Here is a 25,712-nt window from a genome sequence, read left to right on the forward strand (position 1 = left end):
AAAAACGATCTGCTGGATTTCATTTTATCTGCTGCGTCTGGAAGTGGAACCAGTGGAGCACACGACATCAGATAAGAATAAAATACTACACAAACTAAAACTATATATACAGTATAAAGGGTAGTTTATCAAAGAATGGGCCATTTAGAGCCGAGGATCAAGGTTGTGTTACTGTGCAGTTTATACATTCTGTGTTATATACAGTGTAAAAAATATAAGGATATATATAAGAGGAATAACTCCTGTCTTTGATCCTTTTTAAATCTGTTCTACCTCCTGTCATGGTTTTCAGCAGTGAACGAGTTTCCTCATCAGATGCAGACAAAAGCTCCGATATAAATTATTTCTCAGGCTCAGAGTGAAAGTTCATGTTCAACACGAATAATCTGACAGGACTAAGTGTGTGTGTGTGTGTGTGTGTGTGTGTGTGTGTGTGTGTGTGTGTGTGTGTGTGTGTGTGTGTGTGTGTGTGTGTGTGTGGTTTGATATACCTAAATATCCCCATGTCTGTATTTTGTGTGTTAATAAAAAATATAAACTTGTTCACTTTTTCAAAATCACTTAAAACACCCTAATAGATATTTGTGTGTTGTTGAGCTGAGAACTTACATGACGTAGTTTCACTGGGTCGCCTGTTAATGACGTCTTGTAGTTGTCAAAGTGAAGTCACATGTCACGTGAAGGATTTTAATCGTCAGATGTTTGGATCTGAATTTGTCAGAGAAGCTGAACCAACAGGAAGGAATCCTCACGTGCAGAAGCTGCACTGAAGACTACAACTCCCATCATGCCTCACTGCCTCCACACCTTACCCTCTGGGTGTGACCCCTAGTGGCAGGAACTCACACCAACGACTTTAGCTGAAGCTGACAAAAGAAATGAAAGAGACATATTTTGGAAACTTTAACCAACTTTCAACTTTTCTTTGTCGTGTTATTTTGCTCTCGATGTTTGTAACTGCTCTTTTGAAAGGTGATTTACGGACCATTTTTCTTTAATTTTCGCTTTTACTGTGTTTTCTAAAACGAAACTACCATGAACAGAAACAAACGTCGCGTAATTGGCTTTAAAAACGATAATATAAAACTTTTTTGGGGCAAAAATAAACATAAAAGAAACAAATGTTGACGAAAATAAATCATAATTTCTTTTACCAAAAAGTCTCTGATCTATATTCATGTATTAGTTCAGTTCACATCTTTACATTTATTTCCTGCAAATTATTATTTTTTTAAAAATATATTTTATTGAGCTTCCACATTACACAGTATCCACAGAACCAAATAGAAGAGAACGAGCGAAAGACAATGCTCACGTTTTGTTTTTAGTTGGCTTTATACCCAAATTTAATTTTAACAGAACAGTTCAGCTTCATAAAGAAATCTTCAAAATCTGCTTATAAGCACAAAAACCCCCCCGAATTTTCGGTAAAATCCTGAATCTGTAGAACAATACGTCGCTGAGCTCTCCAGACCGGATCCTTTATTCCATTGACCAGACTCAGATGTTTTAAACCTGAATTTAGAGACGAACACGACGTTTCAAAGTTGGAATCAGAAGTTCTGAGTGAAGAACAGAACGCGAGGCCTCATGTAAAAAAAACCAGTTTTAATGACTCATTTATTTATTCCATAATTTCACAAGAAAACAACCAACACATGACGCGGTACTGCATATCATCGTGAAGGAGTCGCCAGAGACAACAACAGTCTGTGCAAATAGTGCAGTTTCCATAGAGACACAGTGATACAGGAAGCTGGGCTCTGTTTGTCAACCTCTGCAGCTCAGGTCTGAGGAAAAGAGAAAAGGTCCCAGGCTCATTTAAGCTTCTTATGGATCCAAGTATAAATAAGTGAAGCACTTTAAAGTCATCTTTCTGTTTCTTCTACAGATTCCGGTTTGGATGGAAACAGGCTGGTTATTGCACACGACAGCAAACTTTGAACGCTTCTTTTTCCGTTCAGGCGACTTCACTTGGTTCCCTTAAGGTGCGGCTGCAAATATTCACGCTTGTTTCTCTTTGCGCTCTGGAGGTAGAAACACAAGGAGGTAGAGAGGAAGAAGAAAAAGAGGAGCACGCTTCACGGCCCATGTCCCAGCGATATGGACAGAAGAGAAGCGTCAGTTTGGAGACAGGCACGTCTTTTAGCAACATCACAGTCCATGGCTTTGAACGAACCGTTCAGTTTGCAGGGCTTCATGCTTTTACCCGTCGGGTTTAATGGCAACGAGCTGCTCTCATGCTCTCAGCTCAAGGTAACGTCTCTTCAAATTCAAAGCACTAAACAGCATCATGCAGATAATTTACAGACCAACAGGAAGACACGGAGGAATGTTGGCGCTTTCCAGAAAATCGGAAATCCAGAGACGACGGTTTAAAGTTTAAAAAGCATAACTTGAGTTTATATTATTTCACCTTTGACCTGTTCACCAGATTCAGTTTCTTCGGCTGCGAAAGGTTCTTGACTGATAAAACACCTCGGTGCAGAAGGTGAAAGAAAAATTGCACGTGCAGCTGCGAATGTTGACGACGCTTCATTTCCTGGAAACAAATTAATTGTGAATAACTACAAGTGAAACCGGTACAAATACAATTGAACCATTACATGAGCAACATTTCTAATAAATTAACTGAATGATCAAATTCATCACTTCTTTCCAGAAAACCTCCCAGGACTCAGATCCATAACATAAAGCAGCACCAAAGGAACCACCGAGAGCAGACGTATAAAAACAGGTCACTTCAGTGTAACGAGGAATGTAAATGTCTTAACATCAGGCTACAGTCCGTCTTCTTTGGCACTCGTGATTTTCTGTTTGACATGGATATTAAAAAGCTCTTCATCCTCGTCTCTGCGCCGCCGTCTTCATCGAAGTCTCCTTTTAGTGTCTTTTCAAGCGCAGAACAGTCCGAGCTGCGTTCACAGACCCCCGGACATTGCATAGTGTTGTCAAAGAGCAGGGGAGCGGAGATCTTAGAGTACTAGCTCTGGAAGGAGGAACAGTCCGTCACTTCCACGTCTTCATTCTCCTCTTGTAAACGTCAGGTTTTCAGTCTCACGGGGTCTTGTGTGCATGTGTGAGTGTGTGTGATGCAGTGTGATGTTATGTGTGTGCTCTCAGTGGCACCGACAGTTCAGAGGCGTCATCACAAATCGGCAGCAAGCACAGCGGACGCCATTTTGGAGGTCGTAGTGTAAATGTCTGCAAACCAGGCTGAGACATGGAGCGACTGATCAGCTACGTTTTTGTTCCTAATCACTGTGGCTGAATTGTCACTAGTGGAGAGTAAACCAGACTAGATGCGTTTTCTAAATCGTAAAAACCTACAGCGACTTCTTGAGAAACAACTCCCGTGTGAAAAATAATCTCTATACGCAGACGGACAAAAGAAAACAAGGCCTCTTTCCTTCCTGTTCACTTCTCATTTCATCAACTTAAAAACTGTGTTGTTCACTGAACATATAAATAGTTTTTATGTGGATTCTTAATTCAGGGTTAACACATGACTACGAGCCACTGGACAAGATATACGATTATAAATCAACGTTTCTTTCAGCCACTAGAATCTCCAAAATGGCGGCAGGTTGTGTGTGTCTACCACATGAACACACACAGGGGAGTCTCAGGTCCAGACCTCCATCGGCACCATGGCCTCCTTGGAGCCGATGGGAGGAAGCAGGTTTTGCTCACACAGGAACTGAAGAGGAAACTGGACCAGGAAGCCGCGAATCTTCCTCAGCTCCTCGCGGGCTCGGGCCGGGTCCTCCTTCTCCAGGCCTTCCTTCGCCAGGTAGCCCTCCAGCTCCAGGATGTTACGCACGTCGCTGGATGGCAGACAGCGGAAAACCTGGCAGCCCGAGAGCAGGGCAGAGGAGAACGCGTTTAACTTGTATAACCAACAAGCTTTTGTTATAAAATAGTTTTCAAATTTCTCAAAAGAGGGTTTTTAGACTCATCAGTGAGTAAAGAGCTAAACTATTCAAAACTGTGAAGAGTCACTTCAGGTTTTTAACAATGGTGAGTGAAATATAACGTAGTGAATTCTCCGACCAATCAGAAAGGTTCAGCAAGGCAGGACACACCCCCAAAGTTCCTGAACTTCTTAAAAGATTCAATAAACAATTCAATAAATACACTTCAATAAAATAAAACCTTAGAAAAGATCAAATAAAGAAAGAAAGTGGGCGTCACGGAGCTTTAGGGAAAGCGTGGTGCACCTTCTGGTAGATGGTGGCGTTGCGAGCGCAGGTGGCCATCCAGACCTCCTTGTAGAAGTGGTCGCTGATGGGATCTGAGACGTCGATGGAGGCGTCTGTGAAGGCGCCGAGGATCATCCTGAGGGGGAGACAGGAAGCAGGAGGAGACACAGGAGACAGGAAAGTCAAACCACGCAAACTGAGAGCTGGGATATTTAAATTTACACGGTTCTGTAAAGAAATGAAGAAGTTCCATAAAGTCAGATCTCTTACAGAGTTTTTGACATTTGCTCTGAGCTCATTTATTACTTTATGAAACCAGATTTACATCCGAGCTCTGTTTTCAATTTCAAACCTCGATTTAAAGACGTCTGATCTATGAATATGATCGAGAGACAATAGCATCACGACTGCACGCACATGAAAACATTAATACTGATATGAATAAGCTCTGGATCGGTACCTGAAGCACTCGAGACGCAGCTGCAGACCGTATCTCCCAGCCTGGTACGGCTGCCCGTCCATCACCGCGGCAACCGTCTCCGAGTCCTCCACGATCACCGCAACCTCGCTGTCCCTCTTCCCCAGCATGCTCCGGTCGTTGATGTTGGCCGAGCCTGCAGTGACACAAAGGGAGACGCTCGATCACAGAGTCCAGCAGGTGGCGCTGTGACACCTGGATGATGTGCTGGAGAACAGAAGTCAAACGCACCTCTGAGGAGAAGAGTGTTTCACTAAATGCTCTAAACTACTGACAACTCAATAACACAACTCTACTGAATAATATGAAGAAATCTGTTCAATATCTAAAGTCAAATACAACATGATAATAAGACAAAGAGGTTTTTACTTAAAACTGACGAAGGGAAACTGATCAAATTTGGAAAAACTATCTAACATCCAGTGGCTGCGTTTAATCCCCAGAACTTCTTTATTCTTATTCTTTATTTCTTTAAAACTCACCACAACCAACATGTACCTTTGGTTTTCTTAATTTTTATACATTGAAAACTCTCATTTTGTCTCTTTTCTTACACCTTTAAATGAAAATGTTTTAACAATATTTAATTATCATCTGTTAATCCTGTAATCTGTAATCCTGCATGAACACCAGCTCAATGTGTGAAGAGTTTACCGATGATGACGGTGTTGTCGTCGGCGATGAGCATCTTGCTGTGCACGTAGATGAGCTCGGTGACGAGTTTCCCCTCCAGCTCGGCATGAGTCCGCAGACCAGCGATGGAGATGTAGTTCATCCACTGGTCTCCCACTGGAAACAAGACACAGACAGTTAGAGTGGTTCCCAGTGCCTTCTGTGACTAGAGCTTCTGTTTTCAGTTTGTTTGATTATCAAGTTGAGTCCAACTTTCATTTGTCTTCTTTCCTTTTCATCTGAAGGCAGGAGATTAAACTAAAAACACGGTTTTTACCTGGTGAACAGATTTGACTTTAATGGAGTAAATTTATCTTCAAATACACAAAACCGCTGCAGATGTGCTTTTGTCTTTATGATTTTATTTTAGTTTGCATGTGTATATTTTCATCTCTATGTGGTTTTGTGTAAATCCGTGGTTAGGTTTTCTTACAGCTTGAGCTTTAATGACAGACTGAGGTAACTGTAAACTTTCTCTATATTACAGATTATTATACTTTACAGTAAACATCGGGCCTGCAGGACCTCTGTTAAACACATGGTTCCTTCCTGTCAATCGGCCGAATGTTGTGAGATGTGTTGACGGGGGACATAGTTTACATTGTGTGAATTTGACCCTTTGGTTAGATGTACCGGGAGTGAAACACACAGGATGAAAACCCTGACAGGTGCTTAAGCTCTTTATTATTTTATATTTTCCTCTGAACCAAGCAGCTTTAGCTCCTGATTGTCTGCTCATCTGTTAAATATCCTTTGACTTACTCTCTTTCCGGAGCTGGGAGATGATGGAGTGTTCTCCTCGGTTCATGGTCCTGCAGAGACGGAGGGACAGAGGGACAGAGGGACAGAGGGACAGAGGGACAGAGGTGGCTGAGTGGCAGCGACACATTCCTCTCAATACCAGCCTTTGTGTGTCCGTGTGTTTGCACGAGGAGGGCTGAGTGTTTACCCAAGAATGCTACACAATAAATGTCTGCCTCGAAAGGAATGGCATGCAAGTACACACACACACACATAGACACACACACACACACAAAAAGAAGATCCAAGATTCATAACTGTTACAGAGAAGGTGTGGAGGTAATCCATCAGTGGCCCCTTCTGCCTCATCAAACGAACACAAGCAGCAGGTGGGTTCATGTGGGAGACAGGTGCATGCACACACACACACGCACACACACACACACACACACACACACACACACACACACACACACCTGTAGTTGAAGTGCATGACAGCCTGGATGGCGCTGCCCCCCCCTGTGTTGATGTCTCCTTCAAAGCCTGGCAGCAGAGGCGTCACCACGTACACTCGGTATCTTTTACCCTCCCTGACAAACGTGAAAACAGACAGACGGAGGAAACATGAAATGACATGAGGATTTATGAATGGAACATAAAAGGCTGCAGTCGGGACACGGAGGTTAAAGGACAGATATTCAGTCTGTGGACCTTTGGTTTCCAACAAGCTACTAGACCGGGTCAAAATGAGGTTTGGTGCAGACACAGGATGTGAACTAAGACGGTCCAAATCTCCACAAAGCTGTTTGCAAAAACACCTGAATCTCCTCAGAAAACCTCTGTTCAGTGACAGATGGTCGAGCAGAGGACGGACTACAGAGGCTGATGAGTTGAACAGGCCGAGACAGCTGTCAATCAAGGACACAACCTCCAGAATACGGTCCCCGCTCCTGATGTAGAAATAAAAGCTCAACGGTTGGAACGATAGATTCTCCTGAAAACACTGGACCTTTAAAAAGGAAAGTGTGAGAATTAACAGCCGCTCTCGACTGTTTATACACACTGTTTATACGCTGCTCCGACAAATCAGGTCACATGTGTGCGTTACTGTGTGTATGTGAGTTTTTAATAGGATGTGTATCCACTGATAAGCTCTGACAACAAAACCCCACACGCAGAGAGACTGAAGCGTTAATAGGAAACTGTTAAAATATAAACTGACTGAGGCCACGTCACCACGACTTATGATATTAACTCAGCCTATTAGTCACCTGGACGTGAACAATAAGAAGTGTGTGTGTGTGTGTGTGTGTGTGTGTGTGTGTGTGTGTGTGTGTGTGTGTGTGTTGTGTCGTGTAAACTGGTTGTGTTTCTGGGAAGTAATTTCAAGATAAGCCTGACTGCACACACACAAACACAGTGTGTGCGTGAGTGAGTGAGTGAGTGAGTGAGTGAGTGAGTGGAGTGAGTGAGTGAGTGAGTGCGTGGTGTGTGTGTGTGTGTGTGTGAGTGTGTGTGTGTTTTACCTGTACGCTCTGATGATTCGCTCGGCAATAGCGTCGCCTATCTTGTTGAAAACGTGCCGGTTATCTGCGCAGCTGATGAAGAACTGATTCTGAGAGAGAAACCAACACATGGTTATGACTCAGGCATCTTTACAACTTTTACAAGCTTCTCTAAAAATTTAAATAATACACAGTTTCTACAAAATATCACAGAAAATGTGTGAAACTGAGCAGATTACTTTAAGAAGTTTGACGTGGGGAAAATACATCCAACACAATAAAACCAACAAATGATCATTTATATTATTGTCGCTTAAAAAAACACATTATTGAGCTTCACATGCTGTAAATAATTCTAAATGCTGCGTATGGATGTATGGATATATGAATACCTCGATGTAGACGAAGTGTTGGCTGTTCTTGATGGCGTGGACGTAGGCGTTGTGGATGGACTCCTCGTGGTATTTGATGCCGGCGGACCAGTCTGAGGCCGAGCGGAGGATCTGAGAGAGAGAGGGGAGACGGGACGATGTCACTGAACTCAGCTTCACAAGGACGTCACAACATCTGTCCGTCTAACGTCTGTTTCTACAACGGGAAGGCTGACTGTGAACCAAGATGGACGACAGCACCTGTACTCTGGTGGGGATGCAGTCGGGGACTTGGTAGCGCTGCTCTCCTGCTGTGGTGTGAGACTTGGGCAGCAGATAGGGGAACGACAGCGAGCGGTACTTCGGCTTCACGAGCTGGGAGAAGAGACAGAGGGAAGAATTAGAGCATGACCTCAAGGCAACACCGTCCAACAAGTTAGGAAGTCTTTAATTCTGCTTCTGTATTTTAGCTGTGTCCCATTTCGTGGACGGCCTCTTTCGGAGGACGCGGCCTACGTGACCCGCGGAGGACGAGCTTTTCCACATCTGGCTCACTGACTCTTCAGACACCTGATGGGTGACGGTAAATTCTTTCGCTCTTATTCTGCGACAGCACGACCTCTGACCTTGGTGAAGTTCCACCGCTGGATGAAGTGTCTGGCCACGTCCCGAGCTGCGCTGCCGTGAACCACCGACGCGATGTCGTGCCAAGGCATTCTGGGAGTTGTGTGTCTGTCGATGAAATCTGAACCGGCAGAAAGGAGGAGAAGTGAAGGGCGAGAGACAAACACACGTTCACCTGTGAAACCAGAGAGTCACCGTTTGTTTACCATCGAAGGGTTTTTCCAGCTGAATCCAGTCCCTGTACACGAAGTTGCAGTAATCTTTTCCGTGCCAGAAGCGTGTGTTTCCAAACAGCTCTCCGACCCCGGTCCGCACCGAGCCGCTACCTGAAACACGCACATGAACATTCAGCTACTCGTAACTTTGACATTCACAAAAAACATTCATACCACACGAGAGGAAAGAAACTGAGAAAACACATCATATGGCTTCTCACTTAATCACCATGTTTACTTTGGGATAATCAAAAGCAAACAGAGGAACAGATTTAACGTTTCTCGTGTTGCTCTTTGCACGTTTATCCTCTTTTACTGAAGCTGTTTGCTTGCGTGAATCTTTTGGTTTGGTTGTGATAGAGTCACCACGCGGAGGAACGAGTTGTTACATCACCGTGGATGTGACAGTGACACACAGCAGCTGGACGGACGACAGCACTGCAGTCAAGAAGTGAATTCACTCTTTCCTCTGAATGTCCCTGAAATGAACTGGTTCCACACTGGTGACAGTAATTGTGTTGTAGGTTGATCTGCTGTTTGCTTCGTGTTCATCTCTGACACATCTATCACATCAGCAGGATAAACAGAGACGAGCCTGGCAAACAAACAGCAGAAGCTTCTCCAGCTAATAAAAACCTGCGGCATCTGTTCCACCGCAGAAGAGACACGTGTGCCTGCAGAGAAATACGGTTTGCTCAAAAGTAATAATGATAAAGGTCGGGTGACAGGCGGCAGGACCTCGTCAGATAGAATCCAGCCTCGTTGATTGTTGCCACAGTCGGACTGAACTCATCCTTTTCAAGTTATTTCAGGTTTTTCTCTGCTTCTCTTATATTTTCATGGAGCCTTTTTCCATTTGACACTAAAAATCGGTGTCTGCATCCTCTCTCTAATTTCATACTTTAACTACAAGTTTTCAAAAGGGCACTGTGACGTTTTCCAAATGTCTTGTTTTTTCAGTTTACTGCACAAATCAGAGAGAAACAGCAAAACCCTCACATCGGAGAAGCTGCAAACACTCAAGTGAAGATGAAAACCACAGCAAAGCACAAAGCAAAGCGGGAGGTGGGCGGCGGGGTCGACACCTGGAGACCCTGCGGTCGGCGGCCCGACTCACCAGCCGGACACTGGCCCAGAGGAGCGGCCGCCCTCAGCTCGGCCGGCCTGCAGGGGATCAGACCGTGCTGGCTGCTGACGCTGTTGGACCAACCTGAACAGAGCAGCTCAAAGCACTGAGACGGAAGCACAGGTCGAGGCTCACGCTGCCACACGCAACTTCACTACAACACACACACCAGTCAGAGAAGCGAGAGGAACCACGGGAGGAGTCTGTGGTTGAATTCGTGGCCACAGGTTAAAGTCGCTGAAATCCTGAAGGATGTCGACATGTTGAAGGGTGAATAATAAACTGAATCTGCACAGGAAGCTGCAGCTCTACACAGGCCACAGGCAACGTGCTGTACATAGGAATGAAAAGTTACTGGACAGTTGCTGTAATCACACTGAGAACAGCCACGGTTTCTGTAAGAATCTGAAGCTGCTTCCAGAGCTGCACTGAACTCCTGAAATGATCCAGACTTTCTCTGGAGATTCCCCCCCCTGAGCATTTACACCATTTCACTTTCAAAATATCAATATTACTTTATGTGGTGTGTGTCCATGTGTGTGTGTGTGTGTGTGTGTGTGTGTGTGTGTGTGTGTGTGTCGGGCACCACTCACTCTCTTCAGTCTCCAGGTCGCTGTCGCTGTCGACCTGAGCCAGGCCGTGTTTCTGCAGGTGTCTCCTGATGCTGAACTTGGTCCTCTTCATCCTCCCCTGACTCTTCAGCTTGGGCTGGTCCACAGAGTCCGTCACGGTGAAAATGCTTTTCCCGTTGCTCTGGGAAACGGCGCCGCTGCCGTTGGGTGGGGCAGCGTTACTGGAGGAGGCGGAGCTCGCCTGCGAAGAACGTATGTAACAATAAAGATGTGGACTAATGTACAAATATTGTGTTTATTTCTAGAAAATTGTGTGTGTGTGTGTGTGTGTGTGTGTGTGTGTGTGTGTGTGTGTGTGTGTGTGTGTGTGTGTGTCTCTGTGTGTGTGTGTGTGTGTGTGTGTGTGTGTGTGTGTGTCTGTCTGTGTGTGTGTGTGTGTGCCGCTACCTGCTCCAGGTGAGAAAGCGTCACGCTCCCGACGTCCGTCAGCCGGTGCTCCCTGTCGTCCCAGCGTCCGTACGCCAGGTCTATCCCGCTCACGAAGGCCACGGATTGGTCGATGATGATGATCTTCTCGTGATGCGCCCACAGGTAGACGGCGGAGGAGACGTGGTCTGGGTGACGCATCACCTGCCAACACACGTGTGAAAATTCATACAGGAAACACGCGGACACAGCGTAGTGGATCCGTGTGAGCACATGACGGACGCTCACCTTGATGTTGGGGTGGAGGTGCCGCAGCGTCCTCTTGCTGTAGCCCGAGTTGATGCCCAGCGCCAACTCCACCTCCTTGTACAGCATCACAAAGACCTTAACTCCTTGTTGCTGTGAAGACAAAAACACGACCACTGATGAACACAACCTCCCTTCTTTTATTCCATTCGTCCCCTGAGCAGCTTCGTGGTTGTTCAGGGTTGAAGAGGCCGTTGTTCAGGCGGCGGAGGAAACGCTCCCGCTCACCGCTTTGCGTTTCAAGACGCAATCCAGACGCCAGCGGTTGCCTTCAACGACGGGTCTCTTCAGGAAGATCTCTGGACTCAGCCTGGGGAACAAAACACGAGTGAGAGAAGGATACAGGTCTGCAGAGCACGTCCTGGAAACCTCTTTCCTCTTCCTCTTCCTCCTTCACTTCTTTCTTTTTCTTAATGACTTTATTTTATTTCCCTTTCATTTTCTCTCACGTCATTACATCCTCTCTTTATCCTTCAACAGATCTCAAACTGAGGAGACCAACCTTTCATCCAACAACAGAAGTAAATTTGTTTTTCTTTAAATACTAACGTACAGTTTCTCTGAGCCACTAGAGGTCTCTGAATCAAAACAATAACAAAAGGCTGAGATGATGTAGTGAAGCAGCGTGGGATTCTGGGAGTTGTTGTCTTCACCACCACTACAGATGAAAATCGACCCGACGTGACTCAGACACAGCAAACAGCAAATTAATAATCGTGATCCATTACGAGACGATACAAACTGTGCGTTGTCCCTTCGTCACAAATCATTTGAAGTTATAGCAGAGACGGACAAACGCAAACAAAAGACGACCAAACGAAACGTCCCGTAAGCTTGATAAACCCTGGATTTCTCTGAGTTGGAACATTGTTGGAAAGATTTACGATAATGTAAGAACACAATTAACTGGCAGATGACGAATCAGTGAAGGCTACGTCGTGACCAAAGAGACCGACTCAGCGAGAGGTGGTGACCTCATCGCTGTCGGTCCAGACTGAAACGAGACCAGCAGCGTTTACAACCCTCTCGTTCTGATCGTCTCTGAAACTCCAGAGTTCTGAGGACAGAAGGATCTGTCCTCAGAGGGGACGAGCTTTCAAACGAAAATGCAGTAGTGTGGGTGTAGCCACACACACACACACACACACACACACACACACACACACACACACACACACACACACACACACACACACACACTCCTAGTCCTGATATGTGTGTATTTCTACATGTGTACTTGTATATCAGTAGCCTGAGTCTCAGACTGTAACTGATCTGTTTGACCAGAAAATCTCCCGTAGAGGTGACCGCAGAGTGCACTCACTACACACACACACACACACACACACACACACACACACACACACACTCACCACCAATCTGTGATGAATATTTCCTCTTTGGCTTCTTCAAGAGCATCTGCTACGTCCTCCATGTATGTTTTCCCATTCACGTACCTGTAGAAAACACACACACACGTATACACGTGTGAAAACACCACAATAAACACTCACAATCACTAGATGACCACAAACCAACAGTTCACCCCCGTCACCTTTCAATCAGTCCGTCTTCTGCTGAATCATGCTTTTTATCACAGACACACACACACACACACACACAGTCTCACAGACAGACAGACACACACACAGTCTCACAGACAGACAGACACACACACACACACAGACACACACACACAGTCTCACAGACAGTATAGGGTTGCCCAGCAGGGGGACAGGTGACGAGCAGAAGAGGCTCACTTTCCCTCTCTTTGTGTCAGGTTACTCCAGCAAGACACACAACACACACACACACCACACAAACACACACACACACACATAACACAAACACGCACACAACACACAGCCAACTGGACCAGGTCTCATCTCGACCCGACATCTAGCTTCCAGGTGCTAATTTGCGTCAATTTAACACTGGCGACAAAAGGTGTTTTCCTCATTAACACACGTTATTTAACAGATGTTTTCCAAGTACACAACTATAATAAGTGAGTTTACTGTTTCAGAAAGATGCTCCATAAATAGCCTAATAAATGTAGTTATTTACTGTATGTTCACTGCTTGTATATATATATATCTCCTTCCTCTTTATACAATGATTTTTCTGTTGAACAGATTAATCTGAACTGAGTGAAGTGGGGCATCTCTTGAAAATACTGAAAAGTAGTAAAAACGTTAAATCCGAATGCAACACGAGTGGCCGGCATCAGTTGGTTGCCTTGGTTACCACTTGGCGGGGATGTTCTCTTCCTGCCTGGCGAAGGATCCGAAGCGGTGGTCGGTGAGGAAGGCCGCGCCGTGCTTCTGGACGAAGCCTTCCAGTGACTGACCCCACCAGCGGGCGTGTCGGTAGCTGCTGCACTTCAGCACCAGAGACCTGCACAAGCAACCACGCCTTAAACACGAGGTACAAGAAGTGGCAAGAGAGAACTTGACTATATCAGAAGCTAAACAGTAGAATCACCTTGAATAATAACGTTTATACAGTCGTCACGTGTCACTGACCTGGACAGGCTGTCGACACGGACACCATGTGTGGTCTCCGTGTCTTTGGAGTCCATCTTAATGCCGAACTCTTTGTCAACCAGCATCACAAAGGAGATGGCACCTGAATCCGGCTTCATGTAGACCAGGAAGGAGTCCTTCACCACCAGCCAGCTGTCCAAACATACAGGGCCAGTATGATTTAGAAATATGAAACAGAACTAAGAGAAACACCCTGAAAACACAGTCCTCCTCTGCAGCAGCAGCTTCTATAAAAGGTTCGAATAAGTGTTCCAACCTGAACTGCCCCTAAATGTTTTAGATCTGACAGAGAGAGAATTTTCTGTTTCTATTCATTATCATATTTCAGATCCCCTGACATGCGGGATACCACAGGGTTCTATTCTTGGCCCACTATTGTTTTCCCTTTATAGGGCTCCATTTGGAAAAGTCATTTGAATGGAGTCTCCTATTACGGCTGTGGAGTGTATCACGGTTCTTGAGAAATGGATGTCTCGTTACTGTCTGCAGCACAATTATCATAATTTAAATAAAAAGTAAATCCTGTCTGTGTGATAACTGACCGTTTGGACCAGTGGTAGCAGATGTTGCTGCGACCACAGCAGTTCAACCCGGGGATACGATGTCCGCCGGATCGCTTCAGCACCATCCCTTCTCTGAAACGAGGAAAACGCATGTTCATACAAACAAACAGAAAATGGCACGAGTACTAACATTTAATCCCAGAACAAACAAACTAAATCTTATTCAATCAGAATTAGTTCCAAGTTTTTTTGTTTGTATACAAATACCTAATAATCTTATTTTTTGGGGAATTAATGAATTGAAATGAACTTGGTGATTTCCCTGACAGGGAGTTGTTCTTACAGGCCCTTTGGTCCCAGGTCGTGGATGAAGGACAGTTGACTGACATCAATGAACTCCATCTGAAAATGTTTAAATAATAAATATAAATATCTTAAAATCTTAAACCAGCAACATTGAACTTCTCGTTGCTGTTTTCCAGGAACATTAAGGTCTTCTTCTGGCTCATCGCAGGTTCACTCTCGTCCTTACCGTGGCATGGTAGTTCCTGTACATCGGCATCTTTAGCAGCTTGTTCAAGTAATCTTCCAATTGTTTCTGGAACAAATCAGAGAAATATCAGCCGGTGACATTAGTGAAAATCAAACAGGTACGAGAGCAAAAGAGGCTGAAAGGGAAAGACTCTGAGGGAAATGACAAACCCTGCGACTGGACACTTGCTCCTCTCTGGCCAGCTCGTCTCCGCCTCCTCTGGGAAGGTTCGGAATCTGCCTCACCTCACTCCTCTCCCCCGTGTGCCGCTTTATTGTGTGGCTGCCGAGAGACATGACCACCGACCAGTTAACAGCTTGTTGAAGGTAAAGGACCAGTGGGACAAATGTGTGAAACTTTATAATCATCGAACGAAGCTTAACGACAAACTCCCCGAGCGTTTACCTGCGTGACGGCAGCGGCAGCCTCATGAAGGTTTTGTACGTCCTGAGCTCTCGGTGCAGATCCATGAAGTGTTTCTCCTTCCTCTTCACCAGCCATGTGAACTCCCCGTGTTTCAGCTCGATCTTAAACACCGCTGGCAGTGACTGAACACAACACGGGATCCAAACTTAGACATTCACGTCTAATAATCATCACTTGATTGTTGGCAACTCAGCAGCAGTTGTAACAACTTCTCGAGCCTCTTCAGCGATTCTTATTTAGCATCATCAGACAACTGTCGTTTTTTTAAAAAGACATCAACTCTGTTTGTTTAGAGAAGTTTCATATTTGCAGTTTTCTCATTGGTTCAAGTAAAAGCCTGGTCTCGTTACTAATCAACACAAACTAGCTGTTTCCCTCCGTCTTTGCACGAAACTCATCTGAACATTTCCTGACTAACGCTTGATATTTGATGGACAGATGTGAGCATGGTGTCAATCTTCACATCTACCATACTTGCAATTTCCAGATAAGCAATTACTCTTTTAACAATGGCCAAAGTTAACACCAGTGAACATTATAAACATCCAGAGTCAGGGGAGTGAGGGGAGGAGCACCTTGTTGACACTCCTCTGCGCCGTGATGTTGAAGCGGTCCTGGGCGGACGTGAAGCGCTCCACCTCAAGGATCTTGGCCGTGATGGGAGACGACAGGAAGACTTTGGCCTGGGACTCCTTGAAACCCACAGTGTGGTAGATCACCTTGAAAGGCAAATGCTCCGCTGGAGAGAAGCACCAGAGGAAACGTCACATGCAACATGAAGAAAACACACATGCTGAGTATGTAGCCGGAGAACACCACACACCTGCCACGTTGGTGTCCGCCGTGTCGTACTCTCCGTCTTCCAGGTCCAGCTCGCGGGTGTCGAGCGTCTCCATGATTTCGGTCATATCATTGGCCACCAGCTGCAGGGTGCTGGAAGTTGGTTCGGAATGCTGCAGCATGGTTAGCACTTAGTCTGGAGCCCTGGGCTCGTCTGGAGAGACAGGTGAGGAAGGGATAAGGGGAATAAAGATTATCCAGGTGTTTATCTGGGCCTGAGATGTGGCACCGGACACCTTCACCCCACGTCCTAGCTCTTAATCAAACCCAACTAAACTTGACTTCAATGTTTTTCGTCCCACTCTGATGAACTACCAGTTTTAATAACCTTTACGTGTAAACATTACTGAGATGTGGAGATGAGATGAGTCAGAAACACAAGTGCTCAGAAACACAAACCTCCGGTGTCCAGGGTTTAAAGGCCGAGCTTAAGAAAGCACTGAATCCAACCCGACTGTGTGTTTCACCGAGTGAATGTGTAACGAGCCGCTGCTCCTGCACTGATAAGGACGTTGAGGGTTTGTGCATTAACTTCAGCAGGATGACTGACAGCACGGGAACATACTTTTTGAACCTGCCAAAATAAAAGCAACTGTAGATTTTTCACATTAGAGATTTGAGCGATATGATCTTGAGATAGAATCATGTTATTTTCCGACAGGACGGAGGTGGATGATACAAGTTTAAACTAACTCGCATCTCTTTGGTTGTTCCAAATTAACTTTGGCCTGGTGTCAGACCTTCGGTCATTAAATCCTTCTCCTGTAACGTAGCACCACATTCTCCTTATATGTAGAAGCTATGTACTGACACAGTGGAGTCATGGCGTCACTCACATTTCAAGTTGTCAGGGTTTCTGTAAAACAGCTGTAGCCGCTCGTGTTTACTTTTCGCTCGTTGTTCAGGTGCAACGTTCCCTGATGGACGGATGTGCTATCAATGAGAGGAACTGTAGATAAACGTGGAGAAAGAAGGAAAGATGGAGTGTTTGTCAGAGAAAGAGAGGACACGAGAAGATGTTAGAATGAGTAGGAAGACAGATTAGACGAGGGACAAAGACGGTTCTAGTTTTAGTGAAGAAGAAACTTGAAGCTGCATGAACTGATTCTCCTCCTGGGACACGTGATGTGACCCATGTTGTCATTGTGTGTCTATCATCTTTTTCTATATACTTATATATACTATATACTTACCACGCTGATCCTGACTTATCAGGATCAGCGTGTTTCCTGATATTCACCAATATGAAGATTTTTATTCTATGAAAACAAAACAGTACATTTAGTTTTATCTTAATTCAAGTTCTATATATTTAGTTGTATTTGTGTATTTGTGTATTTGCTTCTGCAGCGAGTTCAGCTGAGGTTTGACTGCGGTCTGTCTGCTTTCACTTCCTCCACCAGACGACCCCAACCACAACCACAACAGACAGAGAACGTCACAGGTCTGAAACCCACAGAAGCCACAGAGTGTCCATCAGCAGCCACGAGTCCCGAGTGCCCATGAGCAAGACACGGAGCATCATTATCCGGCGATTTAATTTGTAGTTCAGAAACTGAATACTGAATATCAGCCTTCCTCTAACTCTGGATAAAGAGACACAGCAAAAGATCAACGTGTTTCTTTATCAACACAAATCTTTTACTGGTCAATTAATTAACTTATAATGTAACAAACACACCGTGAAGAACAGATATCAATGTTCAATCAGGAAGAAATGAAATCACATCAAATGATTTAACATTTAAATTCTGTGATGCCAACCAAGCGTTTACTGAGCAGCACGGAGCTCTTCACCTTGAAAACAGAGAGAGTGTGTGTGTGTGTGTGTGTGTGTGTGTGTGTGTGTGTGTGTGTAGTAGATATATTATGCCCATCCCAATGAGCACTCACATTGATTGGGTACAGTGTGGTACATTCCCCCACTGCATCACTCACCAGCCAGGTGGCAGGCTGTTGAGTCCACACACACACACACACACACACACACACACACACACACACACACACCCTAATACTGATTAATTTAACATTTTCTCACGTGCACAAACCACAACAAATACAAATATTGCATTTTATAAGTCATTTAAAAGATCTTTGAATTTTTTCTGCTGAATATTTCGGTATCTTTAGACACTTTTTTAACAAAAACACGTCACAGCTCACTAGTTTATAACATTTTGTGTTAATGAAGATATTTTTGCCTGAATTATGCAACAGAGCAGCAACAGATTAAACGGAGGACACGAGCCTGCTGCTTGTATTTGTACAGTGAGTCTTAAATCATAGAATACATCAAATATTAATTTTTTTATTTGAATTTGTAACATTTTATGTAAAATACAAGAACATTGTCGTAAGAATTGTCTTTAGCTCTCGACTGTCAACATGTGAATCAGCCTCAAAACTATAAAAAAGAAGCAATTTCACTACTAATTATCAGTTGATTGTTTCTGTATTTATCATGTTGTTAAATATAATGACAAGTGCTGATTCCATTTCCGTATCGAAATATGTTGTTTCATCTAAAACGCAAAGATATCAACTTAAACACGTTTAAATTTACCACATTTTAGAAGCTGCAACGTTGAAATATTTCATTAAAAAAATTATAAATTCATCAAAATGGTTGATTATTAATGATGTCAGATCATTGCAGCTTTGATACCTTTTAATATTATTATTATTTATTATAGACAAAAATATTTGATTGATGATCTGTTTCTTGCAGCTTGGGCAGGAGCACACACACACACACACACACACACACACACACACACACACACACACACACACACAGCCAGTGTGGAAACTGGAAACCGCCGACAGTCTGGTGAACACTGTATTATAGAATAGCAGGAGGAGCAAGAGATACACACACACACACACACACACACACACACACACACACACACACACACACACACACACACACACACACACACACACACACACACACACACACACACACACACACACACACACACACACTACAGTGTCAGGATCCACTGACCTGAGCCCTCAGAGGCCGAGGGAATCCCGGCGTCTTCATCATCATCATCATCCCACTTTTCTAAATTGTCTTCATCAGAAAACAAACCTGCTGCTCCTCTTTTCTCTCTCTCTCTCTAAATCTGCTCAGACACACTCTCCCCACTCTGCAACACACTCATCCACACACACTCACACACACACACTCACACACACTCACACACAGCCACAGAGCCCTGTCAGTCAGCCTGGGAGGGTGAGAGCTGAGTGCAGCAGGGACGCAGACAGTGGAGGGGACGACTCGGCCGGGGGAGGGACGCAGCGAGGGGGGGAGGAGACGCCATTGGCCTGAGGGGAATTTAAGGGGCCCACAAACCCCCAATGAGAGGGGAGACGGGGGTGAGGTGGGATCCTGTTTGAGGTACAGTGCAGGTTCACTCCGAGCACAGTGAAAGTGGAGCTGCTGAGTGTGGCAGTGAATTCAGATGAGGTTTCATAAGGAGCCTGCTGGTGGAGATGTTCGCTCTCTGAGGGACGTTGAAGATCATTTCATCCGACTCTTTATGAATCCATCCATTAGTCCCTGTCTGCCAAGAGTCAGAAGAACGTTTCCTGAATCTCAAGGGGACGTCTTTGCTTGTTTTGTCCAAAAGCCCAAAATGTTCAGTTTCAAGTCAAATAAAACCGAGAAGGTCAGAAAATGATCAGGACGTTTTTACTTTTACTCAAACAAACGGGTGGTGAGTTCGAACAGTCGCCTGAGGGGCGAGTGAGAGCAGGATGTTCAGGACCAACACCTCATGTTAGCACACGTCTTGAGCAGCAGTTCACCTCCCAGCCCCACACACACACACACACACACACACACACACACACACACACACACACACACACACACACACACACACACACACACACACACACACACTCCAGTGAGTGGATATTGTTTTAGGGAACAGGCTGAACCAGTATAAATCTTTTAACTGCAAATGAAGCTGGAGTCCGGAGCTGCTCCCGCCCTGAGACGAGCAGCCGACATGACTCACTGTTGACATTCCAGAGAAGGACCAAAGCATTCAGTCCCCACCCACATGTGAGCGCATTTCCTCAGATCAATAATTTATCCCTAAAATGACTCGATCATGAATCTCTCCAGTTAATTGTCCGGTGTCCGGCCAGAGCCCAGACCTGCTCCGAACTTGAACTTTGACCTTGTGACGAAGGAAACGTGTCTTTGTCAATAAAAGGCGAGTTTCAGGAGCTGCAGTGTTTCCTGTGAGGAGAGACACTTACAAGCTGAGAGCACAGAAACACAGGAACGGTATCACACGTCTCCTTCAACCTTCCACTGATGCCTCGTGTGCTGCAGAGCAGAGGGAACAAATACGAACTCACAGGAACATGTGAAATTCTTCATCAGCTGGAAACAAATATTCCTCAACATGCCACTGGGACTCTGAGTACATTTAACAAACTGAAGATAATGAATAACTTAGATTTCCTGCTCCCGGTCGATACTGAAGCTCCACCGAGATCTTAACGTCTCACTCAAACCATTAAAGACGCTCAGCAGACAAGAGGTTTTCCTTCAGGGTCACATTTACATCAGCTACATTATATTTTAAATGTTCTAAGTATGAGCAGCTGAAACAACCTGAGTGTCAAAAAAAAAGTCATTATGAGCTCAAGTAGTCTGACTATCAAAATAAAAGTCATTATGAGCTCAAGTAGTCTGCCTGTCAAAATAAAAGTCATTATGAGCTCAAGTAGTCTGACTGTCAAAATAAAAGTCATTAATGAGCTCAAACAGTCTGATTGTCAAAATAAAAGTCATTAATGAGCTCAGTCTGTCAAAATAAAATAAATTAATGAACTCATCAGTCTGACTGTCAAAATAAAAGTCACTAATGACACTGTGATGCCGCCTACTGGTCAGCTCTGTGTACTGCATCAGCCACTTCCGGGACAGGAAGAGGAAGTTAAAGGATCATTTAACCAAAACAGATCCAGTGAATTTTAATGTGAGGTAAGTTAAATAGGAAAATATGTTTTTATAATGTGACTGAGGCATAAAGCATCACAGCTAACTTTTGTATAGACATAATAGAATGTTACTTATGTACAATTATCATAAAATAATGAGCATTAAATCTCAAAATGATGTTTTCAATTATGAATTAATTAGTTATGGATTGAAATTGAAGTTTTAGATTTTAAAAGACTTACAGTTTATTCAGCTTTCTGTTAGTAGATGTAATAGATTTATGTGATTATTAACTGTGACATATGTAACATGTCATTTAAATCAAACTTGAGATGAACTCAAATGAATGAATAGGAAAACGTGGATGACCTTTGCCACAGAATGAGAGAAAGCAGGATGAAGGTGAAACCGTCCGGAGTACAGTGAACTTCCGCTCGTTGGAGGAAACCTTGTATTTCCAGTTTCGGGGAGTGTCAGGATTTCAGACGAGAGGAAGACGAGAGGAAGAAAGAAAGAAACAACTCAACGTTTTGATCGTGTTCATTGTTAGAAATTAAAGTGGGAAAATATTTCCCGAACTGAGCTCCAGAACCGAGAACATTCGTCCCATCTCTGCTCACATGAACGTCGTGACTCCGGTTTTCATCATCAGTTAAACTAATAATAATAATAATAATAGCTTGTATTGTATAGCCCCTCAAGAGACCCAAGTGAGTAAGTGTTTCGGAGGTTTCATCTCTGTCGTGCAGAGCTCAGTCCTCTGTTGCATCGTTATCCTGTTTCAAAAGCACGTGCACGTTAAAACTCCTGCATGTTACAGCTGCTTGACTTCAGGCAAAGACAGAAACCTGCTTTCCACTTGTCCTTCATTGGTTTCTCATCGTGAGCATTAAAAAACTGTTCATGTGAGACATCGTCAGTTTGTTGATGTCGAACGTGGAAACATCAGTTAGATAGTTAGATAAATGTAGACTGACATCATCCACCAGCATGTGACCACAGAAACACACTTCCTCTTTTTTACACTGGAAAAGTGTGTTACTGTGTGTTACTCTGTGTGTGTGTGTGTGTGTGTGTGTGTGTGTGTGTGTGTGTGTGTGTGTGTGTGTGTGTGTGTGTGTGTGTGTGTGGCCAGGTAACAGTGATTTCTATCAACCTTTCTCCCTCTTAGTGTCTTATTCTCTGTCAGGTGATCGTAATCTCCTGATCCGCAGCAACATGACTCAGTTCAGATGCTTTCACCGGCCAAACCAGTGGCACAACAGTGTGTGTGTGTGTGTGTGTGTGTGTGTGTGTGTGTGTGTGTGTGTGTGCGTGCGTGTGTGCGTGCGTGCTCCAAATTTACCAAGACATTTTCAGCATGCGGCTGACACTCCCACAACATCCCTGATCAGTATTGTAAGCAGGAGGAAGCTGAAATACCAGCTCCATTCACACTGAGCATTTTGTTCCACTAACAAACAGAGCAAGGACTCGATCACAATGAATTGACCTGTTGTGAAAAGACAAATGTGTCAGCAACATTTTTCAGTTTCTTCTCAACACTAAACTAGCTCATACATCCACCAAGGTCCAACAGTGTCCTTGAATGAACACTCGATATTAGTCTTCTCAATATGGCTGAGGTTTTCCATCTTGATCCATGAATTACTCTCTGAGACAACGTCAAAGAACGTCTCACATCTCACAATGTTAAAGAACGAGATTAATTAACCCTAATTAAGACATACAAACTTAATGGGTTCTCTCTTTCATAGAAATCCGATCAATAGTTTTTCCATAATGTTGCTGAAATACAAACGAACCAACAAAGGGGTGAAACATCCAGGTGGATCCAGGGACTCTCATCGTGGCCAGAAGACGGGCGTTTGGAGACATTTTCATTGGTTTGTGGTTTTGCAGAATTGATCTCAGGCAAAATAAAACAAATGTTGTCTCACGAAGAACTCGTTGTTTGAGCATTGTTGTTGAGTATCCTAATATTGCCCTTTTTCAACACACCTACCCACACACCCACACACCCACCCACACACACACACAGTATTAGCCTTTGGTCGCTGCTTATTGACAGCAAGTCTTTAATCATCCTGTCAAATGGCGGGTGAGCTGAAGGTCTGACCTCTGCATCCTCCTGGGTTTGATAGTTAAACACACAAAAGTTAAACACACAATCTTAAGAACACAACAGTGTTCTGAGCGGTTTTATAGCCGGTTACAGTCCTGTGCATGTGTCACATGGATCCTGTTTACTGGCAGATTGTGGATTCCGGAGGTGCAGCCTGGAGCAACAATAAACCGGTTACTTGTGCAGAAAGAACAGTGGCAGATTAATTCACGAGTTTTACCAGAGCCTTGATTCAAGCTCCTTCGTATGAAAACGTGGAATCACTGATTTATCTGAAAGTCTTACGTTTTGTTTCTCTTGTAGTTTTCTCTCTCTCGTCTGAAACCTCCTGTTGAGTTACGACTTTTAGGGTTTTTGTCTGCGATCAGTGATTATTCGGCGACTAAGAATCAATATATTCAAACTAGACTATAAATAAAGATGGACGATGCGTCACTACTTCCTCCCATTATCCAGAAATGAAGCTCAAATGTCTCGGATATGAACGCTGCCCTCTTGCACAGTTGGAGTCAGAGTCTGTGCCGTCGCGATCGTCGTGTGAATACGTGCTCTCGACCAATCAGGGGTCAGTCTCAGCTGTCAATCATGACGTCTCTTTTTATATCATCAATAACTGATTCAAACCAAACTGATCAGAAACACTTGAACAAACATCAGTGAGATGAGAACGACCTGAAACGACAGAAACATCTTTATGAAGAAATAAAGCGTGTCACGTCATATCTGCTAACATGGAGGAGTCGGGGTTTATTAGCTATACTGCAGCCAGACACCAGGGGGCGATCAAGACTCTTCACGTTGAGGAGCTGTCACGTCTTTCATCTTTATTTACAGTCTCTGGTTCTAACCCAACATTTGACCAATCAGACGCCGGCAGATATCAGGGAGTTAAAAAATGCATATATCAATATTGGTCATAAACCATTGACCATAAACTTTATTATAAATAACGACAGAAATCGCACTTCTTTGGTTTTTCTCTCTTCCATCCTGATGCAGATGATATTTCAGGCGCTGATTTGTTTACAGCTTTGCATCAACGGTCTGTGTTTGAGTCTTTCCTGTTTCAACATGACGACGCTGCTGTGCAACAAACTCAGCACCATAAAGAAACGGTTCCATGGCCCAGAGAGGAAGTCGAGCTCATCCAGCGTCAGGACCTCGCTGGTCCTCGCCGCAGCTCCAGGGGGTCGCAGCCCGTGTGTAAACCTCAGGGGATCGAACCTCTCTCAGGTGTTTTCAGTGCATTTTCCCCACAGATTTGAAGGATTGAAGTTCCCTGGGACTTGAGTTCACCCCCTGTTTAGTGGACAGGCGTCACAGTCACACACTTTGGTAAGACAAGACGTCGTAAGAGGCTTTTCACACTTCCCTTTGAGTTCCACACACATTTAAAGAAATTGTGCGTCGCTGCAGAGTCGTAGTGTCAGTCTGTGTTTCTGCATGTCAGGACATTGTTCTGCAGATAATATTTATCAAAGGATGGACCACTCCCACCGCACCCTCTGCCCCTTGAGCTGTGTGTGTGTGTGTGTGTGTGTGTGTGTGTGTGTGTGTGTGTGTGTGTGTGTGAGTGCGTGTGTGTGTGTGTTGGGTAAAAAAGCACAGACACACCCACAAAGTCAATTATGACGACCATGTTTGTTGGAAGAGCCATTACATGAATAAGCAATCACACACACACACACAGTCCTACTGTGCATAGCCCTACTGAAGCCAAACCCACACGTTAGCCTCACAAGTGAGTCAAGCACTAAACATCACACACACACAAATACTGGAAAAGCAGGTCTTTCTGAAACACACGCTTCCCGTCTGTTGTCACATTACAACAACCTGCTCATGTCCCCAAACCAGCAGAGTTATTACCTCACGTCTTGCAGCAGCGTTGCAACACAGCGAGACGTTCTGCAGAGCGACGGTTTCTTAGGACTGTGGACGTTCAGGAGGTTGATCAGAGGACGATGAGGGGAAATAAAATGATCCATCAGACTCAAAGTGACCACACAAAGTCTGCAGAAGACTCCAGCTGACCAGAAGTGACTGTAAATGACCCAAACTGACCCAGGTTGTGTGACACAAGGACCAATAAGAGGAGCTACGTTACTTTCTCCATCATCTGAAACTCGTGTTTGTTCCTCTGGGATCTGTTTCCTGTCGGTGTCACTTTGAAAGACGACTCTGACTCCTTCATGGAGAGAGGAGAGAGGAGAGGAGAGAGGAGAGAGGGGAGAGAGGAGAGGAGAGAGGAGAGAGAGGAGAGGAGATGAGAGAGGAGAGGGAGAGAGGAGAGAGGAGAGGAGAGAGGAGAGAGGAGAGGAGAGAGAGAGAGGAGAGGAGAGAGGAGAGAGGAGAGAAGAGAGAGGAGAGAGGAGAGAGGAGAGAGAGGAGAGGAGAGAGGGGGAGGAGAGAGGAGAGAGGGAGGAGAGAGGAGAGAGGAGAGAGGAGCTCAGCGTGGATCAGGAGGATTCTGAAGCTGAAGTTCTCCACAAGCTGTGAAGAACTGACGGGTTCACAGGAAGTGGTT

General features: G+C 44.6%; 1 protein-coding gene across 3 annotated transcripts in view; it reads right to left on the reverse strand.

The window, feature by feature from the left end:
* Positions 1–1,593: 1,593 nt before the first annotated feature.
* pld1b (phospholipase D1b) overlaps positions 1,594–25,712 on the reverse strand; it is a 24,634-nt gene continuing 515 nt past the window's right edge. The window contains exons 2-27 of one of the 3 annotated variants that reach the window (XM_047337891.1): positions 16,069–16,239; positions 15,821–15,984; positions 15,225–15,367; positions 14,990–15,101; positions 14,820–14,885; positions 14,631–14,689; positions 14,327–14,419; positions 13,764–13,916; positions 13,486–13,635; positions 12,612–12,695; positions 11,467–11,548; positions 11,221–11,331; positions 10,954–11,136; positions 10,528–10,747; positions 9,926–10,018; positions 8,800–8,919; positions 8,596–8,714; positions 8,231–8,344; positions 7,991–8,101; positions 7,620–7,708; positions 6,570–6,683; positions 6,115–6,164; positions 5,335–5,469; positions 4,663–4,816; positions 4,221–4,338; positions 1,594–3,850 (exon numbers count right to left, since the gene is read on the reverse strand). In XM_047337891.1, coding sequence (XP_047193847.1) covers positions 3,626–3,850; positions 4,221–4,338; positions 4,663–4,816; positions 5,335–5,469; positions 6,115–6,164; positions 6,570–6,683; positions 7,620–7,708; positions 7,991–8,101; positions 8,231–8,344; positions 8,596–8,714; positions 8,800–8,919; positions 9,926–10,018; positions 10,528–10,747; positions 10,954–11,136; positions 11,221–11,331; positions 11,467–11,548; positions 12,612–12,695; positions 13,486–13,635; positions 13,764–13,916; positions 14,327–14,419; positions 14,631–14,689; positions 14,820–14,885; positions 14,990–15,101; positions 15,225–15,367; positions 15,821–15,984; positions 16,069–16,207 — 3,201 coding nt within the window. In that variant the 5' untranslated portion in view covers positions 16,208–16,239 and the 3' untranslated portion in view covers positions 1,594–3,625. Of the gene's footprint in view, positions 3,851–4,220; positions 4,339–4,662; positions 4,817–5,334; positions 5,470–6,114; positions 6,165–6,569; positions 6,684–7,619; positions 7,709–7,990; positions 8,102–8,230; positions 8,345–8,595; positions 8,715–8,799; positions 8,920–9,925; positions 10,019–10,527; positions 10,748–10,953; positions 11,137–11,220; positions 11,332–11,466; positions 11,549–12,611; positions 12,696–13,485; positions 13,636–13,763; positions 13,917–14,326; positions 14,420–14,630; positions 14,690–14,819; positions 14,886–14,989; positions 15,102–15,224; positions 15,368–15,820; positions 15,985–16,068; positions 16,240–19,098; positions 19,339–25,712 lie in introns of those variants that run through there. The other 2 variants (XM_047337889.1, XM_047337890.1) reach the window with 2 other exon arrangements.

This window comes from Hippoglossus stenolepis, chromosome 19 (genome assembly GCF_022539355.2).
Source record: "Hippoglossus stenolepis isolate QCI-W04-F060 chromosome 19, HSTE1.2, whole genome shotgun sequence".
Classification (NCBI taxonomy): domain Eukaryota; kingdom Metazoa; phylum Chordata; class Actinopteri; order Pleuronectiformes; family Pleuronectidae; genus Hippoglossus; species Hippoglossus stenolepis.